Below are 14,307 nucleotides of genomic sequence, written 5' to 3' on the forward strand. Positions count from 1 at the left end.
AAGATCACATTTTATTAAAAGTCAGCAGGACTGAAGCTCTTAAATGCTCAAAGGCCAGATTCTCAAGGGTGTGCGAGCACAACTTGTCTTAATGGGATTTTCAGATGTGCATGAGTAGATTGTGTCTAGCCCGTGTTGATATAAATAACTTGGAATGGAAGTTCTGTCTGTTAGACAATCTGAAATTGTCTTTGGTTTTGCCCATTTCTTAAGATCTTAATTAGAGTTATTTACAAGTAGTGGAATTTTTTCAGAACAACTTCTTTCTTTTCTGTTTGTCACTCCATCGTACATCAGTCTGTTGTTGATACATGTGTGGAGCCTCTCAATGTATGCTTAGATCATCTGTACCAGAGGAAAGGGACTGTGCTGCTAATTGCCATTTGTCTGTGTGGATCTCAGAACTTCATATGCTATTTATTGCAGTGAAAACTGCAATGAGGATAATGTGGTTTTAGTATGTTCAAAGTTGTATTTTGCACTCCTTGATGTGCTTTCCATTTAAATAGGACAGGCTGATCTTACTTATAACTCTAAAAAAAATCACTTTCTGTATTATAATAGAATTAGTAGTCAGGTAAGAAAGCAGATGACACAGAAAAGACATGGACCTGTTGGAGCAAGTCCAGAGGAGACCCACAAAGATGATCAGGGAGTGGAGCACCTCTCCTATGAAGACAGGCTGAGAGAGTTGGGGCTGTTCAGCCTGGAGAAGAGAAGGCTCCAGGGAGACCTTATAGCAGCCTTCCAGCACCTAAAGGGGACCTATAAGAAAGATGGGGACAAACTTTTTATTAGGGCCCTGTTGTGATAGGACAAGGGGTAATGATTTTATACTGAAAGTGGGTAGATTTAGACTAGACATAAGGCAAAAATGTTTTATGATGAAGGTGGTGAAGGACTGGAACAGGTTGTCCAGAGAGATGGTGGATGCCCCATCCCTGGAGATGTTAAAGGTCAGGCTGGACAGGGCTCTGAGCAACCTGACCTGGATGACGATGTCCCTCCTTCTTGCAGGGGGGTTGGACTAGATGACCTTTAAAGGTCTGTTCCAACCCAAACTATTCTATCATTCTGTGATTCTGTGATAGTTTTGTAGAGAGTAAGCATATTTTAAAAACCAAGCAAACAAACAAAATAACGCCACCTGAGTGTTTCTTTATTGCTTTCTTAATTTCCTAGTTTGCAAGATGTCATGAGAAGTCTCTAGTGTAATGATAAAGAACCTTCAGTATACTCTGTTATACTGTACCTTTACATTTTTGTTATAGCCTTTAATCCAGGAGTTGCCATTTAGTGGAGATTAGAATTAACAACTATTTGTACTCGGTATTATCTGTCTTTCCTTTCAAGCTACAATGCAGTAAAGGATAGATGTCTCAGGCAGCATTACTGACAAACAGTGATTGGATTTTCCATTTTTTGATAGATCAAATCTTATGGGAACTAAGTTTACAGTTTATGACAATGGAGTAAATCCAATGAAAACAACGTCAAGCCTGGAGGCGAGTATCCTGCGTCAGGAGCTAGCTGCTATTTGTTATGTAAGTACTGCTCACAGGCAAAATATGCAAGAAAGGGCAGTTCAGTTTCTGAAATAGCACACTGAATTTCCTTCTCACTTATGGTTATGTAAATCAGCATTCATACTTTGATGTAATGAAACAGCTGATCTTCACTAGAGAAGATCTTCCTATTTTCACCAGGAAATTCAGTGGAAAATAGAGGTGAAAAATGTGCACAGAACCAGGTTGCCCAGTTCTCGCTTTTGGTCAGAAGGTGTTGCAGCTTTTACATAACACTCTGGAAGAGGTAGGATGTTTCACAGCCTGCAGGCACCATCCTAGGGAGCCTCCTGAACTGGAAAGAGTTGTGTGCATGGAATTACTCACTAAAGTATGATCATTTCTAATGGTGTTTTGGGAGAGGCCTCTCTGATCCAAAACACAGGTAGCTGGACAGCTAGGTCTGCAGCAGTGGCTCAGAGACTGGCATTAAAGCTCTAGAACTCCTTTTTGCCAGGAAAAAAAAAAAAAAAAACAAACAAAACCCAAGCGAAATCCAAAATGCAACTGAATGAGAGAAACCAGACTGTTATAGAACAGTAAATAGTATCTGTCACGGGCAATACAGACAATCAGAGCTTGAAGAACAGTTGCTGTTGTTTCATGATTACTGGATGACCAACTGTTTTGGGGAGAGTATTTTTTCTGTCCAGAAATCTCTGGGCCCAAGAAAATCTTTGTCGTCGTTTTGGTTTAATGAGGGGGGGCCTAAGGTGGTAGCTTCTGTAGGAAACTGCGAGAAGTCGCTCCCCTTTGTTTAGTGGACTTGGCCGGGCCTAGGGCGGACCCGCTGCTGGCCAAGGCCGAGCCAATAGGTAGCAGAATGTCCCGTGATAACGCCTCTGCGATAACGTATTTAAGAAGGGGAAAACAGAAAAAAAAAAAGGAGGAGAGATGTGAAGCAGCTGAGCTGGGGGCAGAGAGGGGGAGGCGCGGGCCTCATGGGCCTTGCAGGCCTCACCCTCTGGCCTCCCGCTGGGCAGCCGACTGGGCCCAACTCGGCCCGGCCTGGCTGCAAGAAGTGGAGAGGAGATGAGAAGTGAACAAGATGTAAAAAGGATCCTGAGAGGCGTCTGCCAGCCTGTTGTGAGGAATGGCTGCAGATGCCAAGGTCAGTGAAGAAGGAGGGGGAGGAGTAAGGCGGCTCCTGGCCAAGATTCCTCTGCAACTCGTGGTGAGTGCGGGTTGTCCCCCTGCAGCCCATGGAGGTCCACGGAGGGGCAGAGATCCACCTGCAGCCCGTGGAGGACCCCACACCAGAGCAGGTGGAGGCCTGAAGGCAGCTGTGGCCTGTGGAGGGCCTGCTGGGACAGCTGTTCTAGAGGGACTGCACCCGTGGAAGAGATGACCCACGCCGGAGCAGTTTCACGAAGGACTGTGGCCCATGGGAGGGACCCCACGCTGGAGCAGAGGAGGAATGCGAGGAGTTCTTCCCCTGATGATGATACAGTGGCGTAAAACAACGCGTGATGAACTGACCGCGACCCCCATTCCCTTTCCCCCCCCCGTGCCGCTCGGGAGGGGAAGGTAGTAGAGATAATGTTAAGCTTGGGAAGAGGGAGGGGTGGGGGGAGGTTATCTTGTTCCCTGTCTCATTCTCCTGCTAATTTTAGAAATAAATGAATAGTTTTCCCCAAGTCGAGTCTGTTTTGCCCATAACAGTAACTTTAAGGATTTCTCCCCGACCTTATCTCAAACCTTGAGCTGTTTTTCTTATATCATCTCCTCCTATTCTCTCGGAGGGTGGGGGGAGTGAGAGAGAGACTGCGTAGTCTGGTCCCGATCGGGGCTGAACTATGACAATCTTCTGGTCAAAATTGATACATACAATCCTACAGAAGGTTTTCTATTTTCACAAATCAACAACTTCTGACAAAAATACCCAAGAACCACTTTTCTGAGAAATTCCTGCTCAGCTCTAATCATGGATGCCTCGAGCTCTGTCAGATCGAGGTCCAGCCATGCCAGCATATACCCTGCATGTGAACAGAATGCGTTCCTGGAAAGGTCAGCTTTAGGTTGTGAGTAGCAATGTGTCTGGAAACTTTTGGCACAGGAAAAGGAAAGCAGAGTGCCATCCTTTCCATGCAAAGTGCTGAGAGCACTGAGGGGTGGCAGGATTAGCTGCTGCTTTTCCTGCTGCTTAGGATGCAGTTTTTCTGTGAATATAGTATAAATAGTGTGTTTGTTCACATGTGCTATTATTGTTCACATGTGCACATGGCCTATGGTTGCAGATGGACAGGCAGAAGACATACACACACACATATCCCTCCATTCCTATTGGATCTGAAAGTCTGAGAATTTCAGAAAATCTAGCTAACAGGATTTAACAAGAGAGTCCAGGATTTGATATCAGTTTAGAGTTTGACTGAAGTTTCAGTAGTAACCTAGGAGAACTTAGATGTTTAATAAAAGGTAATTTTACAGGTTTATATAGGAGAGCATTCCCTAGAGCCAGGCAACTAGTCTTCTGGTGCAAACTGGAAATTGAAGGAGAAAACAAAAAACAGTTTAAAACAAAGTTATATATTAAAAAAATAGACATTGCTTCTATAAGTCAACAGCAATGACTTTTGAACCATTAACGTTACCAAATAAAAAACTCAGTTGCAGTCAGCAGAGGTAATTAGAAGTGTGAGTGTTGGAAAGAACAGAACTGAAGCCACTGTTTAGAGAATGTGACTAAGATAAGCTGGTTTTTTATGTTTGTTTTGAGATCAGCATTTTAAAACCTGTACATATTTATAAGAAAATTACTTGTTCCATTAATACCTTGATACTCACGGAGAAAGGCAGCAGGCTTGCAGGTGTGCTATGGCCAGAGGGTAAAAGGAAATCAGAATGATATTTCATTACTAGCCAGGTTTGCTAAAGTAGCAGAAGCAGAACCACAGCAAAGAATGCCAGAAAGAGCACTCCCAAAACACCCTTGTCTTAAGGTAACCTTTTAATTCCTGCCTTGAGATTTTTCACGCAGCAAAACCAGTAATAAACAATACTTCAAAAGCACCACTATGCCTCTCACTGTCTCTCAGCTCATCCAATCAAGTACCCATCTGGAGAGCAAGCTGTACCTGCTTCCACCAACTTACTGAGTCTGACCTGCTCAATCATCTCAGCAGGGCTAGTTTATACAGGCAGAAGCTTCTGTTGTTAACTGTGGGATAAACGTGTTGAGAACTGTCATTGTGGAGCTCGACTTAGAGCATGTTTCAGCCAACAGGAATAAAGTTAGTGCAAGGACTCTGTTTTATCAAGTGCTGTTAACAATTTTTACTCTCCCTGCTGATGGCGGGCTAGCATATCAATAAACCTGCAGCAGCACCTAATGGCTGATTTCAGAATTGCTTGGCAAAATTTATCAAGAAGCAGGGAGGTGTAACTGTACTGTTTGTACCAGGATTTTCTGTGCTCTATTTCTTTATATCCATAGTATCTCATAATTCAATTTGCGTCAGATTCTGCAGGCAGGGAGCTCAGCTGACAATCTGAGGTGTGACTCAGGTCTCAGTAAAGCAATCAAACTACGTGTTTCTACTCAGGCCTCAATCACTTGTATTGTGCAATGTGCACTTGCATGTAGTGGGTTCTGTGGTTTGGGCTTTCTGTGGAATGATAGTTTCTACAGGATATATTAAGGACAGGGCACACCTGTCCAGAAATCAAGTCCAGAAAGGGAAGTTGCTGAAGGAAAATTGGGGTAATTAAACTGTAAATCTCCTAGGAGCTGTTGGGATATACGACAACTTCCTCCTGCAGGCGATAGAGGAGCCGACAAGGAGGGGTGCCGTGCTCGACCTTGTGCTCACCAACAGGGAGGGGCTGGTGGGGGATGTGAAACTAAAGGACAGCCTTGGCTGCAGCGACCATGACATGGTGGAGTTCAAGATCCACGGGGCAGCAAGGAAACTACATGGCAAGCTCTCTGCCCTAGAATTCAGGAAGGCGGACTTTGGCCTCTTCAGGGACCTGATGGGCCAAGTGCCATGGGAGGAGGCCCTAGAGGGAAGAGGGGCCCAGGAAAGTTGGTCTATATTCAAGAAGCACCTCTTCCAAGCTCAGCAGAGGTGCATCCCAATGAAAAACAAGTTGGGCAAAAAGGCCAGGAGGCCAGCGTGGATGAGCAAGGAGCTTCTGGACCAACTGAAAGTAAAAAAGGAAGCCTATAGAGGGTGGAAGCAGGGAAAGGTAGCCTGGGAGGACTACAAAGAGGCTGCACGAGTGGCCAGGGATAAGGTAAGGAAGGCCAAAGCCCTGGCAGAACTGAATCTGGCCAGGGATATAAAATGCAACAAGAAGAGCTTTTATAGGTACGTAGGGGACAAAAGAAAGTCCAGGGAAAATGTAGGCCCCCTCCGGAAGGGAACTGGTGTCCCTGGTGTTACCCAGGACATGCAGAAGGCTGAGGTTCTCAATGACTTTTTTGCCTCAGTCTTCACCGACAAGAGTTCTTGTCCCACCACCCAAGCTGTAGAAGGTGCAAGCAGGGACTGCGAGGATGAAGAACCGCCCATTGTACTGGAAGAGCAGGTTCGGGATCATCTGAGGAACCTGAAGGTGCACAAGTTCATGGGTCCTGATGAGATCCATCCGCGGGTCCTGAGGGAACTGGCGGATGAAGTTGCCAAGCCACTGGCTATCATATTTGAGAAGTCGTGGCGGTCTGGTGAGGTCCCCGATGACTGGAAGAGAGGGAACATAACCCCCTTTTTTAAAAAGGGGAATAAGGAAGACCCGGGTAACTACAGGCCGGTCAGCCTCACCTCTGTGCCTGGCAAGGTCATGGAGCAGATTCTCCTGGAAACCATGCTAAGGCACATGGAGAGCAAGGAGGTGGTTGGTGACAGCTAACATGGCTTCACCAAGGGCAGATCGTGCCTGACCAATTTGGTGGCCTTCTATGACGGGCATTGGTGGACAAGGGACGAGCAACTGACATCATCTACCTGGACTTGTGCAAAGCTTTTGACACTGTCCCGCACGACATCCTTCTCTCTAAACTAGAGAGACATGGGTTTGATGGACGGACCACTTGGTGGATAAGGAGTTGGCTGGATGGCCACACTCAGAGAGTGGTGGTCAACGGCTCAATGTCCATGTGGAGACCGGTCACGAGTGGCGTCCCTCAGGGGTCCGTGCTGGGCCTGGCCCTGTTCAACATCTTTGTCGGCAACATGGACAGTGGGATAGAGTGCACCCTCAGCAAGTTCGCCGACGACACCAAGTTGTGTGGTGCCGTTGACACCCTGGAAGGGAGGGATGCCACCCAGAGGGACCTTGACAGGCTGGAGAGGTGGGCCCGTGCCAACCTCATGAAGTTCAACCAGGCCAAGTGCAAGGTCCTGCACCTGGGTCATGGCAATCCCAGGCACAAATACAGGCTGGGCGGGGAATGGATTGAGACCAGCCCTGAGGAGAAGGACTTGGGAGTGCTGGTGGATGAGAAGCTTAACATGAGCAGGCAATGAGCCCTTGCGGCCCAGAAGGCCAACCGCATCCTGGGCTGCATCAAGAGGAGCGTGGCCAGCAGGTCGAGGGAGGTGATTCTCCCCCTCTACTCTGCCCTGGTGAGACCCCACCTGGAGTACTGTGTCCAGTTCTGGAGCCCCCAACACAAGAAGGACATGGACCAGTTGGAGAAGGTCCAGTCCAAAGGAGGGCCACAAAGATGATCAGAGGGCTGGAGCACCTCTCTTTTGAGGACAGGCTGAGAGACTTGGAGCTGTTCAGCCTGCAGAAGAGGAGTCTCCTGGGAGACCTGATAGCGGTCTTCCAGTACCTCAAGGGGGCCTACAAGAAAGATGGGGAAAGGCTGTTTAGTAGGGCCTGTTGCAATAGGATGAGTGGTAATGGTTTTAAAATAGAGGGGGGTAGATTTAGATTGGAAATTAGGAAAAAATTTTTTTACGATGCGAGTTATAGAACACTGGAACAGGTTGCCCAGAAAGGTGGTGGATGCCCCATCCCTGGAAACGTTCAAGGCCAGGCTGGATGAGGCTCTGAGCAACCTGATCTAGTCGGGGATGTCCCTGCTCCTTGCAGGGGGGTTGGACTGGATGACCTTTAAAGGTCCCTTCCAACCCTAACCATTCTATGATTCTATGCCTTGCAGCTTTTATCATGACACCTATTGCCACCATATAGAAATGCTTACATAACTTTAAGAAAGTGTGTAAGATTTTAAAAGCAACACTGGGGACAGACTTTGTGCTGTTTCAGTGCAGTTTGTTGTGATGCATGCTCACAAACAGCTTACTGATCGGGCTGAGGCAGAGAGTGCAGCTTCTAAGCTGTACTGCGCCAAGTCCTTAGCTGATTTAAGTCATTGGCATGCTGGCTGAGTCAATAGGGTTCTGCCAGCTAACAACCCTGATTTTGAGCTGTAAACCAAGACTAAGGGTGGCATTAAAATGGTATGAAATCAGAATTTGGCCTATGTTTCTCTAATAATGCCATTTTTAGTCTTGAATTTACATACATATAATCGTGGAGGAGGGAAATAAAAGAAGTAGAGAATGAAACAGGAGATGGGGGAATTAATTTTATTTGGATGTAGGTAAAGTGGAAAGGTCTGTTTAAGATTAAAACTCCTCCTTTCTCACTACTGTTTTCCTCATATATTCCATGTTTGTAGAATGTCAGTTCTATACCTTGTTTTTAGCAGAAGGCTAGCATTTGAATGTTTTATATAATTGATTATGGACGTACTGTGCAACTAGAAACCATTCCTTTATCATTTGGCAGAAGTATTGATTTTAGTGTTTCTGAGTAAATCCAAAGAATATAGTCCTGTTTTTTTTTGCAGTGATAATACTGCTTGTTGGGGGGGAAATGATTCAGCACTATTATTTAATTTTACCTTGAACAATGTCTTCAACCAGTCAGCATCTAAATTCTATATAGCAGAACTGCAGCTTGATGTGAAGAAAAGCTCGTAAGGCATTGCAGAGAAGACCAAAATTGTCAGTAGTTAGTGGAAAATAAGCAGAACCATTAATCTTTTCTTAGAAATTGTCCTCTGCTGTGCTGAGTCTCTCCTCATAAAATCTACTAGCAGTCATTTTAGTTTGAGTCTCGCCATGATGCAAAACCAAGTATACACTTCCAACTGAACTGGTATCATTGGTTTACTCTGCCAAAGGCCATGAAACAAATGATTCAGAAGAGAGGCGGAATCTTCCATTAACCTATACAGTTAATGAATATATATTAATATACTTGAATTGCTTCAAGAGCATTCAGTAAAATAACACAGTGGAATTTTCTTGCATGCATGAAATCTTTAATGAGTTGTGTAATATCTCCAGATGGTTTGCTGAAACAACCAAAGTTATGTCAAAGCTCTGATGGATGACAGAACTGGATAAGTTCTGGATACTTATCCAGATACTTATACTCTGGATAAGTAAATTTTAGGCGGGTATTTTCAGATGTTTCCAGTGAGTTGGGATGCATGGATTTTTACTTGCAAAAGTAGAGATGTTTTTAAAAGTTTAGTGTTCCTTAAAATCAGGACAATTACATTAAATATATAAAAGCAGAGACATCTGAATATGTCACTTCTAAATATCCCAGTGGTAGAGCCACACCAGCTGGAGCCTCGGGCTGTCCAGGTCTTGGCATTTTGTGGCATGTTGCTGGAATAGCACCACTGGGAATTCCCTTACTGAGATTCCTTAGTGTGTGTCCACAGCCCTTCACTCTTGGGAAAGGTAGATGAAAAAAAAAATGCATACAACCAAAAAAAAAAAAAAAAAAGTAGAACAAAATACAAGGTGATGGATTTTCAGGGGTGTCACTGTTTAATTTTCTGAAGTTAATGCTTAAATAGGCAATCAGGTTTTACTGAGTGGATTGGAAAATATCACCCTTTTTCTTTTTCAAAAGTAGACAATGAGTTACTGAAATACCTAGCCCTAGCTGCATCTGGAGGAAAAAAAAAAAAAAAACTCAGATAAAGACTTTAGGCCTATTTAGATTTTAGTGATTGTATTTTGAGAGGATAGTGCCATACTGGACTGCTTTTGTGAAAAGCTGGTCAGAAAGACATCAAATCATGTTTAATGGAAGAACTTGTATTTGCCACAGATTTGTTTTTCCTGCCTATGTTATTTCTTCACTTTTCCTGCCTTCATAGCTCAAAAATTTACATTCATGCTAATGTGTTTGTTTTTTACCATGCTCATCTCTAAGCATAACATATCTGAAGGCTTTGAAAACCACAGCACTGCTAACAGATGCTCTTACTGGCAACTTCTTCTTGTTTGCTTTTGTGCTGGCTCTGGAATAAATGGAGTTGATCCCATATATTTAATTTTGTCTCTCATCAAAATATGTGATTGCATTTTATGATTTTAAAATCACAACTTCTATATTTTGGGAACTAGCTGTAGCCAAGCAATCTGGTTAATTCATATCCTGTTTTTAACAAAGGTATTTTTTTTTTTAATCGTATTAAGATTGCTGGCAGACAATGCTAGGAGTGTTTTTGGAAACCTCTCATTTTTCCTGTTGTCAGAGCTTCTAAGACAAAGCTAGAATGTTTGGCAGTGCCAGTGAAGGTAGGAGTTTCAAGATGGTTTTTGAGTTGACTAACAGATAAGTTCCCTGGGCTGCCCACTGTGTCTCTCTGTTGAAGAAATTAACTTTAAGAATACAGAACATGATGAACTCTTTTCTAAATGTTTTTAGGAAACAAATGTCTTGGGGTTTAAAGGACCTCGAAAAATGAGTGTGATCATACCAGGAATCAATATGGACCACAAAAGAGTTTCCATCAGACCACGAAATGTAAGTCATACCATCAGTCAATGATAATAATTACTTGAATTCTTTTTCAGTTAGAGTTTGTTTTTTGCATTTCTGAAGATTTAGAGGTTAAAAAAACCAGTATTTGAACAATTGTAGAACAATGGGATGTGTGACTAGTTCTGTGACTCAGAAAAGTACTACAAATAATAATGTATTTGCATAACAAAATGTTCAACTAACCTTTTCCAGGCTGTGGAAAGGACTCAAATGCACATTCACATGAAGATTCACGCTCAAACTTCTCTGTTTAATTCAATTATACTGTTTTGAGGGTTCAGGGTGACAGTTTAGTCTTTGAGCTAGGATTTATGAATGTGGTTTTTGTGTGAATTTATTTTTTGTCTTGTGAGAATGTTAAACTGAAGTGTGTACCTGTGGTGTGTGCAGGAACATGAGACGCTCCTTGCAAGATGGCAGAACAAAAATACAGAGAGTGTAATTGAGCTGCATAACAAAACCCCAGTCTGGAATGATGACACCCAGTCCTATGTTTTAAATTTCCATGGTCGAGTCACACAGGCCTCAGTGAAAAACTTCCAAATTATTCATGATAACGATCGTAAGTATAGCTCTCTGTCTGTCATGTGTAGAAACAGTACTGCATACCCAGCCTGACGGTGATTCTGCCTTTACTGTTGTTACCTAATAGAGTTTAATTTAGTTATGTGTACCCAGCCTAGTGCTGCTCTGCCTTGTGGCCATGACATTGATGCAAGTTGGGTGTTTAAATGCTCATGCTTGAGAGAGGTGATTCTGCTATGTGCTATCTTAGCTTTCTACCTTGGCTGCCCAGCTTATGAACTGAGCAACAGTTTAGAGTTGTTTCTGCTCCCAGAGCTGTGGTACTTCCAGAGAGCAGGACTGTGAGGCAGTGCCACTCTGCTCAACCACTTGTATCACATAATCCTTCCTTGGTTTTTTTTTGTTCACTCAGGTCCCCATACACTGCCCAGCTGGAGACGGTGGCAGTCAGACCAATCCCACGGGACATCCACTGTGCCATCCCTACTTTTTGTAGCATTAGCCCTACAGAACATGATGAAAATGTTGGGACTGCCTATCACACCATCACTAGGACCTTAATGATGTGCTGCTTTCTGCCAGCAGTGTACAGCTCCCTTTTTTCTCAGGCTTAGGCACAGTTGTTAGAGCAGATATAAAGACAAGTGATTGAGTGGAGCAGTACTGCCCCACTTTACACTCGCTTTAGGCAGGCATAGTCACTAGGTGCTGGAGTGCACTGAGCTACACCAGTGCCATGCTTAGACTGCAGGAGAATTTTTGGAGCTGGTGGAAATGACTGTGCCAGTCTCTGAGAGCAACACTGAGTTTGGAACATCGGTGTATGCATTTGCTGCATTTTATAAGGTGAAACAATTACACCTGCTTCTGCAATAGGAACATTTCGAACTGTGAATGAGACTGAGATTTCCTCTTGCTGACTAAGAGTACAAAAGGGAAAAAAAGTTGAAGAATTTCTGAATATGATGTAACAGCCACACATGATTAGGTCTAGATCACAATCATGCCTTCCATGCCTCCTCTTCCCCCATTATCCTTGCTTCTCAGCTTGCCTGAAGTTAAGTAGGAATAGAATTAATTGGTTCTTGGTACATGTGAAACCCTGCACTAGGTCCATATAAGAGATTTGAGCATTCTATACAGAAGCAAGTTTCTCTCTGTGCTTGCAAAACCCACTTTTTATCTGTGTAATTTTTTTGAAGGCAGTAGCAAGTCTTGCAATCCTTTATCACTGAACTGTTCCTCAGTCAAGCTATCATTGCTTCTCCCTCTGATATCAGCACACCCATAAGTGTTGTGAAGTTTGATGAGTGAGCCTGGGCCAGAGGATGATGTTGAATGCGTACTTAGTTAATAAAGGCTGCAGAGAAAAATAACACTTTGTCACTTTTTCTGACCTTTTTTGCAGCTGACTATATAGTGATGCAGTTTGGTCGTGTGGCTGAGGATGTGTTCACCATGGACTACAACTACCCAATGTGCGCACTACAAGCATTTGCTATTGCTCTTTCAAGTTTTGACAGCAAGCTGGCTTGTGAGTAAAGAAACATAGATGAGCATCTTCTCAAAGGAAGCAGTTTGCCATATGATTGCCAGTTCTTGCTGGTGTCACTTATGGCCCATACTAAACACGTCAGAAAAAATGCAGTTGTGGAGGACCACTCTGTTGCTGAAGAGAAAGTAAAAGAAATCTTCTAAAAATCCAGGACATTCAGGAAATAATATTTTCCTTTTCTTTTTCTGTCATATTTTTCTGGAAGTGGCATCAAGTTTGTGTAAATAAAAGTTTTATCTCATGTCCTAGATTATGTTATGGAGATGTGCCATGATGTACTGTACCGTGGCTCTAGTAGCACTATTATAATGGTGTCTTTTTTAAATACAGAAAGGGCGTGCACACTCGAAAAATTTCTTTTTACGTTTAGGAATTATTCCAAGGCTGCAATCATACCTCAAGGTTGCATTCCTGCATTGACTAATCAAAGCTTCACATCATCCAGCGTAAAAGAAAGATCACAAAAGAAGATGCACTTTTTTGAATTTTCAAGGTTCCCGTGTAGTATAAAGCCAAGTCTAGAGGTTGAAAAGCTATACGGGACTGAACTCGTTGCTATTGTATATGTAGAAGGGCGTGATGAATTTTAATTGCAGTAGGAGGAAATGGTGAAGTAGAAAGCACAAAATAATCTTGCACAAGTCACTTGAATTCTAAGCTATCATTATGTTTTAACATCTACATGCTTTTTAATTTGTTTCAAATGAAAATGCATTTGGAGTTGGAATGGAAATGGAAATGGAAAACATCTAGGTGCCAAGAAAGCGTAACTTATGTTGAATTTGGCATGTCGCGTGTTGGGAATTTATATCCCTGTATTGCTGTAGTAATTCAAACACATATTTTGTATGAAGTTATATAAACAGTGGGATAAAGGCTCTCTGCAGAGAATCTTATTTTGAACAGGCTGTGTAAAGCTGAGGAAGGTAAATGGAAATATTTTATTAAATTTATCTGGCCTTTTGCGATTTACAATTTGTTGAATGGATTTTTTGAACTTTCAGCAACAACTGCTTTTCAGATTTATTTCCCATTGTAAGAATGCTTGAAATCGATTGAAACTGTGTCTGTTGTTCTCTAATGTGAACGTGCCAGCTACTGAGCTAAATCCTTCTAGGCAAATCTACTGTATGCTGCATACAAATGAGACACTATCAGGACACAGAATAGCTTAAAATAGTATGGATTTTTTTTGCTTCTTTTTTTCTGATTTATCTGGAATATATAAACAAATACTATTTCAAAACACAAGCAAATAACAAGCCATTCTCTTCTCTTCTGAATATCTCAAAAGCCAGGAGCTACAACTGAAAGCACACTGTAAAACACCTTTAAAAATAATGAGTCTGCCATTGTTCTGTACAATGACTGGCACACAAAGTAATAGAATTTATAAGTAGTTCACTGGAAGGATATTGAAATGTGAGTGAAGTGAAGAAGCAGTTGCATTTTATACTGTGTGTATTCAAATCCTCCTTTTTACTCTTTCTAGACTCTTGCATTTCACAACTAAAGATTATGTAATGAGAAAATGAGAGCAAATCTGTTTGTCTCATAGCTGTCAGTCCCTTTTGGACCATACGGGACATGCCATAAGGAGAGGTTGTGCCATTTCGACTGTGTAATTTCAATTAATAGAAAAATATGCTCTCTTCTTCACATTTCCCTTCAAGTCTCCTTCCCAGTATATAGATAAAGAAATTTCAGATAAGAGATGGAAATAAGTAATTACCAGCGCTTTTTCTAATCTGTTTTTAAATCTATGGAAAAAAGTCTGCTGGCTTTGAACAGTGTTTTGTCAATGGACTCAGCCTGTCAAATGTCATCTTTAAAAAATAGGAGGCTCTGTCA

General features: G+C 42.7%; 1 protein-coding gene across 4 annotated transcripts in view; it reads left to right on the top strand.

Moving 5' to 3' along the window:
* Positions 1–13,427, top strand: part of TUB (TUB bipartite transcription factor) — a 173,292-nt gene extending 159,865 nt beyond the window's left edge. For all 4 annotated transcript variants that reach the window (XM_086747949.1, XM_086747950.1, XM_086747953.1 and 1 more), the window contains 4 exons: positions 1,430–1,544; positions 10,260–10,358; positions 10,767–10,938; positions 12,310–13,427. In XM_086747949.1, the coding sequence (XP_086604075.1) occupies positions 1,430–1,544; positions 10,260–10,358; positions 10,767–10,938; positions 12,310–12,443 (520 nt within the window). In that variant the 3' untranslated portion in view covers positions 12,444–13,427. The remainder of the gene's footprint in view (positions 1–1,429; positions 1,545–10,259; positions 10,359–10,766; positions 10,939–12,309) is intronic.
* The last annotated feature ends 880 nt before the right edge of the window (positions 13,428–14,307 follow it).

The sequence above is a fragment of the Chlamydotis macqueenii genome, chromosome 5 (assembly GCF_036417535.1).
Source record: "Chlamydotis macqueenii isolate bChlMac1 chromosome 5, bChlMac1.mat, whole genome shotgun sequence".
In the NCBI taxonomy this organism is placed as follows: domain Eukaryota; kingdom Metazoa; phylum Chordata; class Aves; order Otidiformes; family Otididae; genus Chlamydotis; species Chlamydotis macqueenii.